Raw genomic sequence first — 21,167 nt, 5'->3', positions numbered from 1 at the left:
TAATAAGGGTTGAAGGGATTATTTAGATTATTTACTTAAGTACAAAATAGCAGTACCCATTGGTGGAAAGTAACTTAGTACATTTACTCAAGTACTTCACTGAAGCTAGAGTTGGCTATACTTTTTACAGTTTATACTGCTTCTACTTTTTACATCTCCCACTGACCCATTGTACTTAGATTGTTTTTACTACATTTACAGCTATGGTAACAAGTTTCTTTTCAGTTTCTTTCCTTAGATTAAAGCTCCTGTGAGGAGTTTTTTACTGGTTATGAAACAGACTGAAATTAAGTCTGATTACTCTGTATGACCTACAAAAGCAAACCAGATAATCAGCATCAAGATTGATTATTTCTATATAGTGATTTTTAATGCCTGCAACTGCTGGCAGGGGGTAGGTGTCAGACAGTGCTGTTAACGGCACACTGCCTTTGTTTACCTTTTCCAGGGTAAAAGTTTAAAGTGAGTGATACATATGACTGTTAAAAGAAAGCAGGATGAGATTTTTTACTTAAGCGTGTACAGGACAAAATCAGCAAAGAGAGAAGAGGTACGGCTTTGTCCACAGGGGCCGCCAAAGTCAACACAAACCGAATGTTTCTCACAGAAGCTTTAACAAGGAGAAGCTTCACTGAGATTAAAAATCTCTTTTACAAGTGTCCTGGCCAAGATAACAGTAGCGTGCAAACCCCTTTTCAAGACGCACTTTGGAGAACGATATCAAAATTAAGTCGTGCAAGTGGGTCACAGAGTACTTAGTGCATTTACTCAGTTAGGTTACTTGCTCATAAAATAAAATGCACTGTTTAAAAGGAGGCTTGTTTACAAAAAGCAGTGTCTACTTGGTGCTCTTTGTCCTGTTTTGGATGTCTGTGAGCTGTTGTGCTACCAAAGAGGGATTTCCCCTCTAAGCTTCTCAGATGGTTTCATTTAAGTAACTGTTTGAGGCCCTAAGAAGTGTCATTTCACAATTCTTGACCAGTAAAACAAAACTTTTAGAGAAAAGCTTCAAAACGAATACAAATATGTTCAGTTAATATTTCTTTTTTCTTCTTTCCTCTGCTATGAATCATGTTACCGCGCCTCAGATTTATCTTACGACCTAGGATGGGAACCCCTGGACTTATACAATGTACAACAGTAAAACTTAAACATTGATGTGTCAGTAAAAACATCTTGTCACTCCAAGAGGTCTTTTTTCTTTTATACTTCATACTTCAACAAGTGCATTCTACTGATGTTACTTTGGAAAGAAAATGAATTGAAATGTTTCCGTTAGTGTATTAGTACTTTTATTTATGTAAAGGATCTGAGTATTTATTCCACCAAAGGCAGTAGCACATCACATTGGATCTTGCCGATGCATATGAAAATAGGAATTTATTTTTGTAGGTCACAGTGGGGCTAATATTATAAGCTTATAAGCTTATACAGTACAATACAATAGGAAAGAATCAGCACACAGAGGGTAAAAAAAAAATAAAATAAAGATCAAAATATATATATATATCTATATATATATATATATATAAAAAGTACAAAATTAGATAACAAAATATATAAAATATACACTCTTAGAAAATATACAAGTAAACAGTGGGTAATTGACCTGGTATTTAGTTCGATTAAACAAACAGTGGGTATCTGTAACTTAGCTACTAACTGATTCGCGTAAGGTCTACCTCACCAGGGAGACTTCGGTCTGTCGATAAAAACAACATTATAACCAGTAAAACCAACTGCATCATCATCGTCACAGCTGGGTGAACAGATGTGACATTCACATTATTGTGCATCTAAATACTCAATGCAGTTGCTCCATCAACAACTAAATCAGAATTTACTAACTGGTGGGTATTAGAGAGTTTTTTTTTCTTGCTAAGCAGACCATCTTTAAATAGTCCAAGCACCCACAAACACACTGTCACCTCAGATCTGCATCACTTGACACTTGACAACAGCAGCAGGAGTTAACTGTTGAAAATTTGAACTTCTGCAACTTGATGCCAGTGAAACGTAAACATTGGGCTCATGTTCATGATACTTTATTTGTATAACAACAGTTAGACAAGTAAGAACAAAGTAACAATCAACAGATTACTTTTTGCTCTACCAACCCAAGTAGTTCCACAACTTCACTGAAACTTGACTGTTGTTGCCAAGCAACCCAAAGAATCCCGCGCACCCTGTGTATACATGTTACCACAGGTCAGCTGTTTTTATCATGTACATTTCTCTTTTTATTTTGATAATTGATTTATTATCAACCAGTGAAATAAGAGTCTGCTGTGTGATTCAGAGGTACCAGCTTGACTAATACGGTCTGCTGTAATGTTAATTAGTAGTATTCAGAACACCTGGCAGAAGCAGAGTGATAAGTCCCAGTGATGTTGTACTCTATATCAGCACTCTTATCCAATAAGATTACTTGTCGGAACTAACTGTTGTAAAATAATGCACATGTTTGAATCATATACGTTCTAGAAAATTGTTCATCAAGACCTCCATTAGTTACAGTAGTAACATCAGAAGCCACTCTCTCTCTGGGCTATCACAACTTTGGGATAATCAATAACCAACACACATCCTCTAGTTACAACAAATAAAGATAGAAAGCTGCTACATCCACATCTTTAGGCGATAAGCCAGGACGATGCAATCATAACATTTTATTTAAGCATGTTTTACTACTTTGCACAGTAGTTTTTATCTCTGAGTGCTTGTGAATGGAGTTGAGGGCAACAGAATGAAACCGGAGCATTTTTGAATCAGCAAAGCCTCTATGACTAAAATTTAAATCGCAATATTTAAGAATGAACGTATGTATAGCTGGACGTTTTCAAATGAGATTTTTGTCTTCCTAAGTTTATGTTGAAACTCAAACCAGCAGGAGCTCCAATTTCTGACCTTCCTGTGGGGAAAAGCAGTTTTCTTCAGGCATGTATGGACGCTTAAATACAGAAGGTTTTAGGACTGATTAATGGGAGTGCGACACGGTTTTGTTTATACAGTTTACAGCAGAGTGCATTAAAAGTAGATCTCTCAATGTTTAAAAAGGAAAGACACAGTTACCTTTAGCTATATTATTGTTAATAGTTTGAGTATTTCACATAACTTTTATTATAATGTGTGTGTTTTGTATTTCTCAGGCTGTCTGCTCATGGTTAGTTTTGATAGGCAGGCATTAATGCGTCTCAAATATAGCCTTGAATATCAATCACCCAATGTCTTACACATAAAGTACTATTAATAAAAGCAACGTAAAGCGTCAAACTCATTCACATAAACATTGCAAGACCCCATTAACGTCTTGAAATAGTATGTGGATTAAAATCTATTAACTAGATATTTCTATTAGCGAAAACATGTTGTGATGCAAGTAAAAGTACGCTGGGTTTGTGGTTGGAAGTACCAGACAACATCTGGGGCAGTTGGGTAAACGTTTCAGGTCATATTGCAACCACACTCAGCCAGGTGTGAGTGTGCTTCACTAAGATTATCACTAAGTCTCTCTGTTTAACTGAGTGGCTTTGCGTATTATTGAGGACTTTAAGTATACTGTTCCCCGTATATAGTAAAACAACTAGATCCATCCATCCATAGATACAGAGATCAATTTACACTTACATTCTCGCACTCATACACTTTTTGCAAAAGAATAAATGGTCTTAGAATCTAAGTTTTTATGTTGCTGTACAGAGTTTAAAGCCCATTGGGGATTATTTAAGTTATAGAGATAAATCTGGCGTCACTTATATTTACAAGTTTTTAAAAGTGTGTGTATTCCTCTGTAAAAACCTCCATTGAAAATTGATTCAAGTGTCAACATCTGGCTTGTTTATCTCCTCCTGAATTTTCCCTTTTACCCATCCAGTCACTGATATAATCGCCATCCACCCTTAGAGTCTTTTCAGTCCTGTTTTCTCTCCTTCTTAATGCCAAAACTACCACACATAACATCTTTTGAGTCCGATTGGTGTAATTATTGCCAATTATCGGTGCTGGTGATGCTTATTACTTCTGCCATGGAGGTTTTTTGTTTTCACTCTCGGTTATTACTCTAATCTGCCTTCCTATTGGCGATGTATTTTGGTGAAATATTGGCTATTGGATATTTATTTTTGGAAAACTCTGGGTTTGAGACAAAAAAAGATGATTAGATCCCGTCCCTGATTTTGCATCTCACTGATACAGTCATTATCCTTAAGACCAAACCTGACAGGGTTCCTATTTGAAGGTCAGATAATTAATAAACCTTAAGTGATAGGAATGATGCAAAACAAGAGTATTCTAAGTTACATAATTCATAGATTTAACAGCAGTTTTTAAAACCTCTCGGCAAGCTGTGAGTACAGAAACAAAGGTTCTTTTTTTGCTAAAACACCTCAAAATGTGTGCTGAGAATATAGCAAATGGACATGATCCCTCACTGATTTCTCACCTGTGAGCACTATAAAGATAGCAAGATGTTCCCTCCTCATGTCAGCAATGGAAAAGGCTGTTAAATGAAACAGCTTTCCCTTCATTTTCCTGCTTACTGTTCAATATGTAAATTGTGTTTGTTGGAGGAATGTGACTGTGAGCTATGTAAATACTTTGGGCATGTCTTCAGGGATGCAACTGACCACTATGTTAATTATCGATCAACTTTTTTTTATGTCTATAAAATGTCAGAAAAAATGTGAAAATTGCAGTAAAAAGCCAGAACTGATCAGATGTCTTGCTTTGTTTAAAACTCAATAATATTCAGTATTTATAAACAGACTGTAAACTGTTTTAGCTATACATTTCTTTTTGACAAACCAACCCTTTGGATCACCTGGTATTTTTTATTTATTTTTTATCTATGTTAGAAGTAGCCTGATAGAATAAAGACTAGATTTGGTTATTTTAGATTAGATTCAACTATATTGTTGTAAGTACCAAGAAAACGAAATAGGTAAGCAGCTAACTAGAAGTGCTAAAAAAAAAACATAGACTCTGAACAGGAAAGTCTTGTTCAGACTATTGAAAGTAACTTAAAACAGCTACTTTTGTGTGTTTTTACTCTGTTTTAATTGTTCTGACACATAATTGAAAGTGCGGGCATGCTCTCAATTACTCATTGAAACATAGTTCAATTATAAAGTATTAACCAGAGGGTGTTCAGCAGTTGCAGTAGGTAGAAAAGTATACACATACATAATAAACAGGTGGCACTTTAGATAAGATATATAGGCCTACAGTGTAGACAATAGTATAAGTATGTATGGGTATGTAAAAGCATACTGTATGTAGTGTAGGTAAGGGCATGTGTATTAAGGTGGTAGTGTGAGTATGTGCCAGAAACAGTCTTAAAAGTCGTACATGCTTTAGTAGTACTTTGCTTACTGTAAACTTCGGCTTATGTGAAAATACACAGTGTCTTTAAAGGCAGCATTTAGAGAAGACAAAGAAGGCAATTTATTGATAAAAGTAACGGACACTGCTTACGGTTATGATTGTTAAAGTTTTCTGTCTTTTCAGAGTTCTTCCTTTTACGAAGCGGAACTACTCTTCGAAAAATAACTTCCGGCAGGAGGGGGGGGACATTTTTTGTCACGTTCTACAATGTTCCGTTTCCAGCAATTTCTGTGCACGGCGGATAAACGCAGGAGCACCGCTAGAAACCAGCAGCAGCTAGAGGCTTCTAGAAACAACGTGCACCGGGACAGTCACCGGCAAACAAACCCGCACACAACGTTACACATTAAAACTTTTTACATAATTTAACGTGCGTAATGGCTAAGTGGGGAGAAGGAGACCCTCGTTGGATTGTAGAAGAGAGAGCCGATGCGACAAATGTCAACAACTGGCACTGGTGAGATTTGATGAAAGGACACTGACTGCTAGCAAGCCAGCCCGCTAATGCTAACATCACACATTCAGCTTGTATTATGTTAAGCTACGGCTGTTATTTTTAGATTTTGGTGCCCTAAATAGACCAGTTGTTGTCAGGGACATTTTCATTGAAAGTTGTGAGTGTAAATTGTAGAATATTATGCAAGGAAACGTTCACATTTGAAGATCTAAACCGGCTAACCTTACAGTAGCTTTCAGGTTAGCTTCCTTTTTAGCTAGCTACTGTAGCTCCTAATGCATGCATTGAGGATTTTGACCGTTGGTGGTCGTGAACAACACTGTGTCGGTTACAACACACGTGTTTCGGTGTAATTACATGAGATGTAGTATAATCTAATGCCATTATAACTATAGAAAACGTGAGAAAGACCCATTTATTAATTGACTGTACATGTGACAGTTCTTCGGACAATTTAAGTTACAATGTTTAACCCTTTGTATGTGTTGTTCTTCGTGTCCAGGCAGACGTTAGTACGGGTTAAGATAGTTGAAGATTTAACTTAAATCTTGCTCTAGATCGGTAATTCATCACACATGGCATATCTGGTTGTATTTCTGGCATAGTAATGATGTTGTGCAGCAATGCAGTAAAGCTATTCTGCTAAAAACTACATGCTCAGCTGTAGAATAAGATCATGTACCTCTGACTTAAAATTAAGAACACTTAAAAGTTCACTGCAATGATTCATCAATCCAATTATATGTACAGTTATGTACAGCTAGCACATGCAAATACTTTATACTTACACTCACATAATGTGTGCATGTAAAAATAGATGAGGAATACAATTTACCCAACAATTATCTCGAAAGGCTATTCAGCATCAACCTGTTGCAGATTGAGTTCACTTATAAAACTTGACTGCTGCTATTGTTAGGGGAAAATATCTTCCCTAAATCCCTATATTCTGATATATCTTATCTTAAAGATAAATTGGTCCGTAGTATACTGATTGTTGAAAGCTATGCATCTATGCAAAAGCATATTTGTAGACTAGAATACAAACATTAAATAGAAAGAAACCTGCTAGACATGCATATTTGTTTTGTATACTTGTTTGGATTTACTTTTTCATTAGTATCATATCTGCTGGACTTTTCAGGACTGAACGAGATGCAACAAACTGGTCGTCGGACAAATTAAAAGCCCTGGTCCTCGGGGTGACCGTGGAGAACGACGAAGGGAGCTGCGAGGTGACAGAGGTCAGCAAGTTGGAAGGAGAGGCCTCCATTAACAACCGCAAAGGGAAACTTATTTTCTTTTATGAATGGAACCTAAAAGCTACCTGGACCGGTAAGTAGATGCTGATTTTGTTCATGATAAATATATTGTCATGACATTGTTCAAAATTGTACTAATAGGGAGGAAACAGGAAATTAATACTAGTGTGCTGCAGTGCATGTTTCCCAGGAAAACCATCATCATTTTGACAGTCAAATGCTTCTTGAAATAGTGAAGTGAGCAGGATGGTAACATGTCAGCTTACAAAACAAGGAATTAAATACATTTCGTTTTATTATCTGGATTCTATAAAAGAAACAGGCATAAAGAGGCTTTAAATCTCTGAAACATTTGTATTCTCTTTATTCTATCAGGAAAGTCAAAAGCAGGAGTGAAATATAAAGGAACAATTGAAGTTCCAAACCTGTCTGATGAGAACGACATGGAGGATCTTGATGTAAGATTCACAAACAACATGTGTATGATGACTCAAACTGCCTGAGTGGTGTAGAAACAATACGGTGACACTCCTCCTGTGATCTTTGTCCAGATTTCTGTATCGTTGAATAAAGAGGAACCTGAAACGCCGCTGACCAACCTGATGAAGACAAAAGGAGCTGATAAAATCCGCGAAGCACTGGGAAGCTATGTTGGGTTCCTAAAAACAGGTGAGTGAAACCAGACAACAATCAGTCATCACAATAATAACAAAAGGTTCCTTTCACCATCTAAACTCAGAACACACAAGAACAGATAATAGCCAATAGAAAAGCCATGAAATCTAATCATAACACATGAAAAAAGGCATTGTTATTGAACTTTTGAATACTGTTTCTAAAATATTGAGGATATTGAACATCCTAGTTTTGGACTTAAAACTTTGTATTTCTATATTTAATGTGGAATTTCTTACGTCAGTGATAAAGAAGAAAAAGTAAGCTTTAAGTCTTTTTTTCCCCGTTTCCCTGCAGAGTTCACACAGGGAATGATCCTGCCTACAGCCAACGGCATGGCCAAGCTTCAGTCGACATCACAGTCCAAGGCCAAGATGGACAAAACTCAGGTTTGTGAAAAAAGATCTCCACCCGTCAGCTACATTTTAAATTTTCAGATGAAGCTCTTGTCCCTAAATTATTAACTGAACAGATACATCAATATAAGCCACTGCAGTGTTTTCCTTGAGGCAGTGCAGCAGATCTTTCCTCACTAGACTTTTGTTCCTTTCATGTGGAACAGATTTCCTCCTCCAGCAGCACAGCTGCTCCTGTCAACACTGGCGTCAAGATCCCCACCTGTAAATTCAGCATGAGGGAAAAGTTCCTCACCTCACCGGCTGATCTCTACCGGGTGTTCCTCCACCAGGAGGTGAGCGTCATCTGTTTCATCGCTGTATCTCAACCTGCTCTGGTTCAGTGCTCTGCAAATGTTATATTCTCCTAGATAAAACAGCTAAATAAATATTAACAAGTACAAACTTAAAGGTTGAAAGCACTTGACGAGAGTTGATTTGACTCAGTCAGAAGAAAATATCAATATTTGAGTTTGGCTCTCGATCTGCAGATGGTCCAGGCGTTCACACACGCTCCAGCCACAGTGGAAGGAGAGAGAGGCGGAAAGTTTCGTCTCCTAGAAGGAAATGTTTTTGGTGAATTCACAGAGCTGGTAAGACTGACCTTTAACCTTGAAAAAATCAACATGAAATATATTTCTGTGTATTTCAGCAATGAGGACTTTGCATGGATATATTCTCTAAACCATGAATCCTCTCTCCACCAGGTACCTGATGAGAAAATAGTAATGAAGTGGCGATATAACAACTGGCCGTGTGGTATGTTGATATTTTATTATTTTATTCTATTGAAACACACTGAACTCGATCACTTTTCTAACTACATTTGCTGAAACTATTTATTGGCTGATAGGATTGTCTAACTTTTCATCTTTATAAACATTGAAAGTCAAATATCCTATGTTGTTAGACAAAAATATACAATTTAAAGACATCTCTATGTTATGGTTATATATTTTGACTTTTTTTATATGTAAATATAAATGCTCATAGCTTAATTCTCCGTCAGACAAGACAACATTTTGTTACGTCTCAGAGCCAGCGAATAATAAAGAAATTTGAACTAAATGCCCTCGATCGCAGAGTAATTTTAATCAGCGGTTAACTCGTGAGGCCCCAGGTTTGACTCTTAAATTTCCCTCGGGATCAATAAAGTATCTAGCCATCTACCTCCCACCCTCGGCCCCTTGCCGTGTGTCGTCCCCACTCTATCATCCCCTGTTTCCGACTCTATCCACTGTCCTGTCTCTCTGAATAAAGGCATAAAAGGCCAAAAAAAAAGTTTAGCATTGAAATAAGATATCTCTCTTTTCTTTCCGAATAAAGTTTATAGTATTACATTTCTGTAACTCTAAAGGCACTGATGTTAAAAGAGCAGATCGCTCCTGGAAAAAAACACTGTCAGTCAAAGCTGGTCTTCTCTGTAATTGATGGAAGCAATAATATTTGGAATTGCGCGGCATAGCTGTGGAGAAACTGAAGTGAAATACGACCGTTTTCCAGTCAAGGACATTGATCGCTGTAGGCAGTGGCTCAGAGCGGTAAAGAATCCGAAATATGACGAGAATATACCGGTGGATCGTCTAAAAAATCTTCAGGTCTGCAGTCTACATTTCAAACCTGATGATTGTGAACGAGACATGACATCGGAGGCGGGTGCCCTAGATTGAGGAAGTGTTGTTTAGCGAGCTCCCTGGCCTCCGCCAGATGACGCGTTTTACGTAGTCTGGTGGAGGTTTTCCAGGGCCCATTGGAGAAGCGGGTAGCGTCCTCCAAAGGCGCAGAGCGAAATTGCATTCTTTCCCCTACCATAATGACATTAGCTCCCTATAATAGCATGATAGGACTGAGGTTGAAAATCGGCGAAGTGGCCCTTTAACATGATTGTATTTCTGCCACACAGAGCATTACGCGACAATCACAATGACATTCTTGGACCGGAGCAGCGAGACCGAGCTGAAGGTGGACTGTCGAGGCGTCCCGGACAACGAGGAGGAGCGGACGAAAGAGGGCTGGAAGAGATACTACTTCGAGGCTATTAAACAGACATTTGGCTACGGAGCGCGGCTCTTCTGAAGACGGTTTACTGTAGTGCTGTTTTCATTTCTGTTTTGAATTTTTAAACTGCTTGTCCTTCAGTCTGTCTGGCGCAAGACGTCCCATTGTAAGCTCATGGCACGAGTTAACGGAAGACATGAGATGGGTGAGGCCGATGTCACCTGTGTGTGTGTGTAAATGTTTTAATTTCTGAACATATTTAAATCGAGATTTCTCCCCGTCAGTATTTGGGTCAGTTGTTCAAAGGAGTGTAGATGGACTGTGCCTTTGGGACTCTGGATGGAAAATGAATTGAATAAAGAAAAGAGGAAACTATCGAACCACTAAAGCAAATTGGCTTCAGATTCTATAAATATGTAATTACTGCAAGAGGTAAAATAAATGTCAGTTTTGTTTTATTTGGAAAAAAATGTTGCTTTCAAAATGATGTTTTTTACTTATTTTACTCTTTTCAAGTGTAACTGTAGAGAAGATGCTTTCAGCCAAGATGCATGTTTCATTTCAAACTGCCAGACGGAGGAATGACTACTGGAATTGAACTTTACTCGTAAAGTCTGTCACTTATAGCTACGCAGTTCTGTATCTTTTGTTATATTAAGACTTGATTTCATGCACACTTTCAGCTCGGACCTTCAGCTGGAACGTTAGCGCTAATGTTTGTCACTGTCAACACGTGGAAACAGTTTCACCTCCTTATGCGGGTAGCTAGCGTAGCAACCTAAGAGACATTTTGCTATATTTGACATCAAAATGTAAATTTCCAGTAAAAAAAAAAAGTTTTCAGAACAAAAACGCATCTATTTATTCATCATTTCATCCTTCACGCTGTAAAAAGATTAGTTGGTTGAAATAAACCGATCCCTGTATGCGTTTGATCTGTTTTTATTCATGTGGGCACAACTTTTAAACTTACTCACATTAAACTTGTCAAACACAGACGATGAAATGAACTTATTTATTTACAATTTGATCACATTTCATAGGTTTGCTGTCTTTAAAACGTTAATTTACAAGTGCTTTTAAAATTAAACGCTCAAAAACAGAAACCCCAAAAGCCACTTTGCAGCAAAAATAAGCAAGTTTGGTACGGAAGGGGGGCGCACTGTAAAATGGTTTGGAAATCTGTGATATCCACCATAGCAATATTGGCTAGTGTTGTATATTTTGACAAGAACATGGCGTAACATATTTCAAAGAGAACTACAAAACAAACGTTTGATGCTAACTGTAAGCATTTCCTTCGACGTTAAATTAAATATATCTGCTACAAACAAAAAGAGAAAGGGCTCCACTACAAAACTAAATCTATAAATACCAATATATTTACAAGAAAAATCCCCAAAACAAAATTTTTTAGCAGAAAAACATCTAAAATATCACTTTTTTTTTTCTTCCTTTTTACAAAACATGTTTTCCCCTTTTTTTCAGCAAATGTCCTCACACAAAATGGTGACCTGGATGAAACAAACGTGACACGATGAAATGCACTTTCCTCTGGCTGAACAGTCAGAGGCAGATGTAGAGCTCCGACTCCTGAAGGAAACAGAACAAGTGAGGTTAATTATCTTGTAATAAATTACTACTAATGTTTCCTCAAGTTAGACAAACCCTTTTTATCCACATAACAACACGGCCTCTTCTCTCGTGTAACTGGACACGCTTCACATTTTTCCTTAATTGAGGTCAGAATCTAAGAATAGAATAGATGTCTCTCACACTTTGTTTCCTGGAGTGTAATGCACATTACAGCCTCATGGGGTCGCCATTGTAACCTTTAGCCTTCGGTGTTTAAGCAAAAGCAGTTTTCAAGCAAAATCCGTGAGCACATACGATGAATTTACTCTGGTATTTTAGTGCACAGTCATCAAAATAAACATAGAAAAAGAAGAATAAGCACATGATCCAATGAATTGTCAATATAAAATATAAAATTACAACAAAGAAATGTGTTAAATATGTCTGTTTAAAAACGTAAATCGCTGCAGAGTGGAGGGTGCCAATGTTTACAATATAAAGAATATGAAAATTAAGACTTGAAGACATGAAGTGCATCAAGTTAAACTTTACCTCATTCTGCTAAAGTGCCACTGAGCAAAGCATCTATCCTTTATACATAACCAGCTTTAATGAGGAGTTAAAATGAACAAGACTAGGTCAAAACCTAGCATGTGGCTGACCGCATCAGGTCAATGTGCGCTTGGGCAATGTGTTACAAGGACTGTCCTTGTGAGGCCGATGACGTGTTTGAAAGCAGGTGCGCACTGCGGACGTAGGTGAGGACAGCAGATGAGCAGCGGAGGAGCAGCCCCGCCTACTCCCCGAACAAAGTATCCAGAGCCGTATAGACGGAGAGTCGCGTCAGTGGAGGTCCAATATGCTCCATGATCCACCATTGTGATGTCACAACACTCTCTCTCTCCAGCTGTGAAAGTACCGTCACTCATTCACTCACTCACTCAGTTGTTCAGTCAGTCAGTCACATACAGACCCATGTGTAGGGCTGACCCCGGCAGTCAGCCAAATGAGACAAGCAAAAGAGGATCCTCCTGATCTCTGCGAATGTAGTATCAATGTAAGAGGATAAAAACATATTGTACCTTTTGTTTTAGTCTCTATGATAACTGTAGTGTATTTTGTCAAAGGTTACTCACGCTGGAGCTGGAGTCATTGTCCAGGGAGTCAAGGCTCGATCGTGGTGCTTTTTCTACAGCTTCAGGTGGTTTTTTAACAGAAGTTTCATGCCGCCTGGTCCTGGAACTAAAACATGATGGAAAATATAAATAAGAGCTGAAACAATTAGTCAGAAATTTTAGGATTTGTTGCTTTTCTTGCTCATATTTTAATCTTTCTATCTTGGAAGGTTGTTTGAACTAAAGAAGCAATTTTGAAGAATTGTCAGAACATACATTTTTATTTATTTCAAAGACCAAACAACTATTAAATATATCGATATACAGTAATTGAAAATGAAATTAAACCTTGTAGCCCTAATGTCGATAGTACTGTAGGAACAAGACAAAGCTCCCTTTCAATGTCAGATTTAATTGAACTTATGTAGTTTAGAATAAGTTGGAAATACTTTAAAAATGCAGAACTTAAAACAACAATAATTGTATTTAGATTTGACCTCACTTGCACAGTATTTTGTTGTGACTCTAGCTCCTTAAAGTACAAATAAACTAAGCTTCTCTAAAAAATAAAAAAGTTTGTTGTCTTAAAACTATGACATGAGCAAATTATATTATCTATTTAAGTAAACTGAGGACACCCACTGTTACCCCAAACTGTAAAAACTGATGATAAATCTGTCGGTCTCTACCTGAACAACGGCCACAAATTGATGCCTCTGTTGTCCTTCTGGCCTGCCGTAGTTGTGGCTCGCTCTGCCAGGTCTTTGAGGAAGTGGAAGAGCATCTCTGACTCTATGCACTGCTTCCTACAAAGCATTAAACACAACAAATGAACTCTCCACTTACTTTATGTTACTTTAAATTGTCAGTTACCGATATAATTTATCTAGATTTGAGTGTTTTGCAAAAAAATAATCATGGAATAAGTATTTTGCTGTGTCGCCTTATGATGTATGCCCATCAGTTTTATGTCTTGTTAAAAACTACACAGAAAATGATGCTCAACAGAAATATGTCCAGTTCCCTGAATAGAATAAGGATCTTTCCCTTTAAGTTCATATTAAGTGGCTGCCAAACCTCAGTGAAGTTGGAACAATGGGCGTACTTACATATGGGCGACAGATACCACGGTGCTCAGCTTTGACTGAGTTATCAGACAGGTTTTGGTCAGCAGACACTTCAGGAACATTTCCAGAGCTCGCGCTGATCTCTGCAGTTCAGGACTTGAAAGATCTACAATCTCAAATTTAGCCTCATTTAGAACTAACAGTGTATAGAGAGAGCTGCAGAGCCTGGAAGAATTCCATCAGTTCACGGTTTCTGTCCACATGATGATCTCAATTTAACTTTTTCCAGGAAGGAAAAACTATGTATACTTGGAAGACATAAAAAAAGTAGGTTAGAATTGGTTTAAGGCCACACTCCCGGGACTACAACTCCCAGCATGCTTAGGAGCCTAGAAGGATTTTATGAAATAACATAGAATAAAACCACTGAAATCTCCAGAGCAGTAACCTTTGTACTACCTGCTACTTTGTTATGCACATTTGCAGGTTTTAAAGGATACAAATGATCACAGGAACCGCCATCGCTATCCTCCCCACCTCTGCGTCCTTCTGCATGATCTTTTTGATGCGACCCTGGCAGCAAAAAAACAAAATAAAACAAAGATTTAAACTTTTTCAGAAAAAAAAACATTGCAAGTTAAGCTGCTGCATTCATGTGCTCTTTGTAAACCTCTGTTTCCTACATCTGAAATCTGAGAACATATTTTACAGTAAATATACCCTAGACATTTTTTGTGTTAAATTCTTAATAAATTGATCATTTCTCGAAATTCTTTTAGTGGCATGAGACATCTATGTAGCACCTGTATTTGAGTTAGCGTATTTACATCAAAAAGATTAAAAATAACAGAAATAAAATATAAACAAAAGTATCATAACTCATTCCTAAATCGTATTATTATGCAGCCTTTCAATTACTTTTCCTTTGTCATTTTTATTTGATATATTTCCCATGTTCTTTTCTTCATTCCGTACAACATTTGTATTTTTTAAAGGGTAAATTTGGCATTTGTGTCGTCAAAACAAGACAAATATATCGTATCTGTCAACTACTTAGATTTAACATAAATTGTTAAGTCATCTTCCGTGCGGTCCGTGGCGCAAATATCTTGTGTCTAACAAAACGTATTGCTCTACGTCGTAGTGTTTTCTAAGTTGACAAGAATGTGACTTTTCAGATTCCCGACAGTCCCTGAAAGCAACAGGTGCTACCAACAATTCCATGCTACATTCACGCAGCAACTGGCTAGCTTTTTTTACCTGACAGTTAGACAGCTAAAATGCACCAGAATAAAGTTTGTACTCACGGGAGGGAACCGCACATTATATCTTCTCTTCTGTCCGGGCATTTTCTTCGCTTTAATCCGCGCGTTTCGATCACATTTTTCATGTTTTTACCGCAAACCGCCGACGAGTCCATTTGTTTACCTTCCGCAGGTTAAAACCTGAAAACTGATGGAGAAAAAAATACGCGCACACACCTGAGGTCAACCCCGCGTGACCCCAAAGATGACGTCATGACGCCATGGTTATTACTTTACAAAGTAATAAACATTTTAAACTGGAGAAAGTTTACTGCTTTCTAGTACACCGTATTTTATATTTAATATTCTTCTAATTAAAAAGAATTACGTAAAAATTCAAGGCTAGACTAACTATCATTCGATTATTTAGTCACTTAGTTGTCTTAAAGCCCCAAATGGTGGAAACACAACATAACAAAACATATTTGTAAATTTCTCCAAAATAAGTTTTTGCAACTCTTTGTATATTGGTAGGCCGAGAAATTCTGGCACATGTGGTCTCAATCTTTAAAATGATGGTAAATATACATAAACCTTTTCTATAACACAAATGTAAATATTTAGTAATTATAGTTTCTGGATCTGAGGATACGTTTTTCACTTGTTTGGACCCATTTCTAAATTTTCTTTCACATAAATACAATAAAATAGTCATTTTTTGCAAATAAAACATTTATAGTAGGCATGATGAAAAACTGCAGACCAAGTAAAAAAGATGCTATTTATGATAACCAGATAATTTAAAAATAATTAATAACTATTTTACTTTTACTCTCTCTTTTAAGTTATTAATCCAGGTATGAACAACTTTGTGTTGAAATCTATCCACATGAACACTTGAAGTTGAACCTGACTTGTTTTCAATTACAAATCGATTATCAGCCTTATATTACTCTGCCTGGAAGGCTCTGGTTGCACTAATGACTACAAAGGTCAAAGATAAGATCCATCATCATTCATAACAAAGGTTGAATAATAAAACTTCGGATTAACAGGACACCTCTTATTGGTCTGGTGGTATTTCTGTTAAGAAGAAAGACGTCAACATGTTGCTCTATATGCTGTTTGCTGTTTGGATATTTGCCTCAGTTCATTCAGATGGTAAGTATTACAATATAACTTAGACCAAAGAAGCCTCTTTAAATTTGCTGATTTTTTTTCTGCTATCTTGCAGGCTTCACATTAAGAGAAGAAGAGGAAACTTTCAACCAGGTAATGTCTCTATATTAACATTCAACACTGTATAACCTGCGTGAAATGACAGCATAAAAACAGCTATTTATTTCTGGTCTACTTAATTTTAAGCCCAAATGCATGTCTCACATATTATCACATGTTTGATGCAGAGATATTTGGCGAGGGCGGGTTGGTTTAAACATTGTTATTTTGCTGTTGTTGTTGTCAATAGTGTAACTTATTTAGTTAAATATCAGATTAATTCACTGACCTCAGCTTCAGAACATGAGTCAGAAAAAGACACAGCTTCATTTTAGATCCATATTTTACAAACTATAACTGTCTAAGTTTATTTCTTATGCAGTGGTTTCATACCAATTTACGCAAGCTATGTGCACAGTCTGATACATAAATTAAGCATATTCAAAGTAAATCTTCTAAAAAGATAGATTGTTCTTCTTTTAATAGCTGGTAACCATAAAAGAGTTTCATTTTATTTAGTTCCAATTGCACCTCAAACCATGAATCTTTGTGCAACTTTTTGTGTTGTGTGGAAGCAAGAGCCTGAAGTTATCCTAAGACTTTCAGGTAACTTTTGTAATCTCAAATAAACATTCTCAAACAAAGGACCAAAAATTGGCAGGGTCGAGACCTTTGATTCCGTCACTTCCGTCAAACAGATGTTGAAAAACTGAGTGTAATGAGCTTAAAATTCTGTCTTATATCAGACTAGAACAAAATATATGCAGTCTAATGTTTTCTGGGTCTTATGTGCTGCCTCTTCTCAAAAATGACAGATTTTGTTGTCTTTTTAGGGCAAATTTTGGCTGATGTGAAAAAGAAGACTTGACATTGACCTTTTTTTTATGGGAGGAACCAAACACCAGATAACACAAATCAGTAGACCCTGAATGTTTTCATTTCACCTGTATTAATTTTCATTTTTTCAGAAGAGTGTCAGCACAGGTGGGCAGCAAAAGAACAGAATGAAAGGGTTCATATGAGGCTGATAGAAGCCTCCGCTCTGTACCGCTAAACTTTAAACAGACATCACTAAACGCTCTCAGCACTTCATTAATGTGGGGAAATATCTGTATCGTTTCCTGCAGGACGTCTTTGGAGAAGATTTTCTGGAGCGTCGACTGCATCCTTTATTCACCTGCCCTGATACGAGTCCGTCTCCCAGCGTCCCAACATCAGGTAAAATTTCCTTAAACAACATGCAGTGATGGAAAATGACGTAGTGCTTTTACTCCAGTACAATATGGAGGTATTTGTACTTTACCTCTCTTTTCCATTTTCTGCTACTTTCTACTCATGAAGGAAAAAGTCAGATTTTAACTTCACAAAATGTATTTATTTAACCTTTATACTGTCCTGGCTAAAACTGCAGCATTAAAAAGTTCCACATAAAGAACAAACAAGAGACAGAAATGATCAGATTCAGCAACAAGACATGCACTCACCGATCAAATAATCCTTAATCCCGTTTTTATAATCTCCCATGCTAATAAAATACTCTTGTGTAATGTTGTTTTTTATCTCATAAATGAATTAGAATCAGCTCCATGTCTACCTGCTGCAACTTTAGACATGAACACATAAATGCATCACTAATAATAATCCAGGAATATTACACGTTTTATTTTGAAAGGGGTCATTGGTTAGAATGAGGTATGCTGTGTTAGGCCTTGCACCTCAACCCATAAATCCTCCTGCAACTTTTTATGTTAGAGAAGATTTGAATAAAGACTACTGAGTGAAAATTTGCCACAAATGTCCAATTCGGCCTGCAGTTTGCATGTTCTCCCCATGCATGCGTGGGTTCCCTCCAGGTACTCCGGCTTCCTCCCACAGTCCAAAGACATGCTTGTTGGGTTCATTGGTGACTCTTAATTGCCAGTAGATGTAGGTGGGAAAGGTTGTCTGTCACTGTGTGTCAGCCCTGTGATTGACTGGCGATCAGTCCGGGGTGTGCCCGCCTCTCGCCCAATGACAGCTGGGATTGGGTCCAGCCCGCCCACGACCCTGACCAGGATAAGCAGTACAGATGATGGATAGATCCAACTCGCTGCTTCATGTGTTTGTTCGTCTTTATTCTGACTGTTTCCGTGTTTTCCTCCTTCTCTAGTCGAACACGTGAAAGCTGCAGACATCAAAGTCATCGCCGCTCTGGGAGACTCTTTAACTGTGAGTGAAACGATGTTGTGAGGATTTCAACCTTTACTGTCACATGCACAAGAATTACAATGAAGCAGTCAGTTACAGCAATATTCTCAGGCTCCCTCCAACAGAGCTCAAACATATGTGAATATAAGTAAATGAAAATAAGTTAACAAATTTCAAAAATACCTTAAATTAAATACATTTAATAAGTTAATGAATAGACATTAAATAGAATAGACAGTGAGCTGTGTTCACTGAGAAACCACAACAGCTTATAGTGAAACCATCAGACACAATTAGAAGCTTAAGAAAACATTTTAATATCATCATTATTATTATTATATAAGTAGTGGTGGTAATAAATACATATAACAGTGTTATTTTTTATTGATAATATTGTCTGTGTGTGTTTTCATTGCAGACAGCTATTGGTGCAAACAGTTCTTCCATTTTGGCGATTCCCTTTGAGTTCCGTCAGGTGTCCTGGAGGTAAGTTTCAGATAGTCGTGTATTTATTTTTACCGATAAAACCGATCAAGAACTCCAACTCTCACTTGAATATCTGTATTAGTGTGAGAGGTTATCATACAATGATTTATATAAATACGTAGCCTGTTCATAAAGCTGTTTGTTGATATCTTATCTCACCCGTCACATTATTAATTTGATTATCAATGCCATAATAATGTGATCACATTACAGTAGGATTTATGTGATCGTTGGTCTGACTCTGTTCATTACAAACTGTCTCTTCTTCTGTGTGCAGCATCGGAGGATATGGAACGTATCAGAACGTCATAACACTCGCAAGTGAGTTTATTTATAGAAAGTAAGAGAGCCGTTCAAAGAATGTCAAACATGTCAGAGGAGAAAAATAATCTCTTTCAGTTTGAGAAGCCAAAATACCACAACTTTATATGTATATATATGATTAGTCGACTTGAAGCTAGATAGATAACTAGCTTGTCAGGCTTAGTCAACCGGTGGACTCACAGAGCAGATGAGACATAAGGCAAGTTCAGGGTCTTTATTCGGTCCGAGGTCAAAAACACAGGTAATCAAAAATAGTAAGAGGCAACTGGATCAAAAACGGCAGGCAAAAAGGGCAAAATAGGTCATACACAAAACACTGGAAACACAAGGAAGGTATGCTGGAAAATCTCACTAGAAAGCTGGCACAGGGGACTAGACATGAGGGGTTAAAATAGGAAGAGACACAGACGCTAACAAGACGCAGGTGATACATAAAGGCAGGGGCAGGTGATCCGAAGAGGGAACTTGACAGGACATAACAGAACAGAGAGAAATACTAAAAGTAAAAGTGAAAGTGCTGCGCTAATAATGTTACTGAAGTAAAAATAAGTATTGTTATGTTCACACCAAAAGTAAAGTACACATTAGAATGATTTACATAACTTTATCATGATTAATGATGCATTAATGTTAGCATCACAAATGTTGCAGCTGGTAAAGGTGGAGATAATGTTAACTGACTTGTATACTGGTGGCTTAAAATATAACACTACATCATCATTTATTAGTTGATTTGTTTATTGTATAATCTGCAAAAATAACTAAATATCAGATACATTTTGTGGCGTAAAAATTACAATATTTCCTTCTAAATTGCGGTGGAGTTCAATTAAAGTTGCATGAAAAGGAAATACTCACGTAAAGGACGATGGCCTCCAAATTGTACTTATGTCTGTTTTTATTTTTTTATTTAATGTTTATTTGTATAGGGACAAGTATGAAGCAAGTAAACCGATGCCACACACTTCAGCATTTATAGCTTTGGCTAATTTGCAATGCCCGTCTCGAGATGGGCCTTTAAAATACATGAAATCAACAACAAATACACAAGAGACAATACAAAACAGACTCAACAGCAATAAGACAGATATAACAATACAGTTTTAAAGTTTGATTCTCTTATGCTCCAGATATTTTTAAACTCTTCAATCCCAAACTGCTCGGTCCTTCACCCATCATGACTTTCCACAACAGTCCAACAACCGTCAACGAGACCGGATTCAACTTTGCCGTAACAGGACACAACACGCTGTAAGACGACCCGGACACTCACACAAATATATTTCTGTAACTTCTGCTGCAGTTTGGTGTCTGTTTAGCCCAAACAAACCAAAGCCTAGTTACAATCAATTTGTGTGTGCTGTAACAAACTTAAAGCAGCATGATACTTGTCGAAGACTTTATGAAGGAGGCTGCAACCAAGATGGATGCCTTCAGAATGCTCACAGTTAAAAATAGTGACAAATGCAAATAAATGATTAGATATATGATGTCTAGTTTGTCTTTTCCTCCTACAGAAACGTCTCAGATCAGATCAGATACATGATAGACACGTTCAAGTCCTATCCAGTGAGTCTCAGCGTCCACCGTTCTGCTTATTGGAGGATAAATCATCTTTATTTGACCTCTTTCGCCACCAGATTGAGCCCAATCTTCTGTTTCAGGGTCTGAGCTTTGAGGAGGACTGGAAGGTGGTGACGATGCTGATCGGCATGAACGACATCTGTGATTACTGCAAAGACAAAGTACGAGCTGTTGCATGTTTGTTCTCTGAAAACGTCT

The 21,167-nt window shown here is 37.3% G+C and overlaps 2 protein-coding genes across 2 annotated transcripts; one reads left to right on the top strand and one right to left on the bottom strand.

Moving 5' to 3' along the window:
• The first annotated feature begins 5,640 nt into the window (after window positions 1-5,640).
• ahsa1b (AHA1, activator of heat shock protein ATPase homolog 1b) lies at window positions 5,641-11,095 on the top strand. The gene is made up of 9 exons (XM_069661818.1): window positions 5,641-5,839; window positions 6,984-7,174; window positions 7,477-7,559; window positions 7,653-7,770; window positions 8,074-8,165; window positions 8,339-8,467; window positions 8,663-8,764; window positions 8,879-8,930; window positions 10,075-11,095. The coding sequence occupies exons 1-9, from the start codon at window positions 5,760-5,762 to the stop codon at window positions 10,245-10,247; spliced, it is 1,020 nt and encodes a 339-aa protein (XP_069517919.1). The 5' UTR covers window positions 5,641-5,759; the 3' UTR covers window positions 10,248-11,095.
• Window positions 11,096-11,225: 130 nt separating this feature from the next.
• LOC138591778 (dr1-associated corepressor) lies at window positions 11,226-15,365 on the bottom strand. Its single transcript, XM_069662467.1, has 6 exons — window positions 15,234-15,365; window positions 14,427-14,499; window positions 13,969-14,062; window positions 13,549-13,665; window positions 12,881-12,980; window positions 11,226-11,762 (listed from the first exon to the last, which is right to left on the bottom strand). The coding sequence occupies exons 1-6, from the start codon at window positions 15,273-15,275 to the stop codon at window positions 11,736-11,738; spliced, it is 453 nt and encodes a 150-aa protein (XP_069518568.1). The 5' UTR covers window positions 15,276-15,365; the 3' UTR covers window positions 11,226-11,735.
• Window positions 15,366-21,167: the final 5,802 nt, after the last annotated feature.

Source organism: Semicossyphus pulcher, unplaced genomic scaffold (assembly GCF_022749685.1).
Source record: "Semicossyphus pulcher isolate SPU_LCO1_2020_fin unplaced genomic scaffold, fSemPul1.0.p SCAF_14, whole genome shotgun sequence".
Taxonomy (NCBI): Eukaryota; Metazoa; Chordata; class Actinopteri; order Labriformes; family Labridae; genus Semicossyphus; species Semicossyphus pulcher.
Note: the sequence above shows the minus strand (reverse complement) of the source record. Positions and strands in the feature narration are given on the sequence as shown.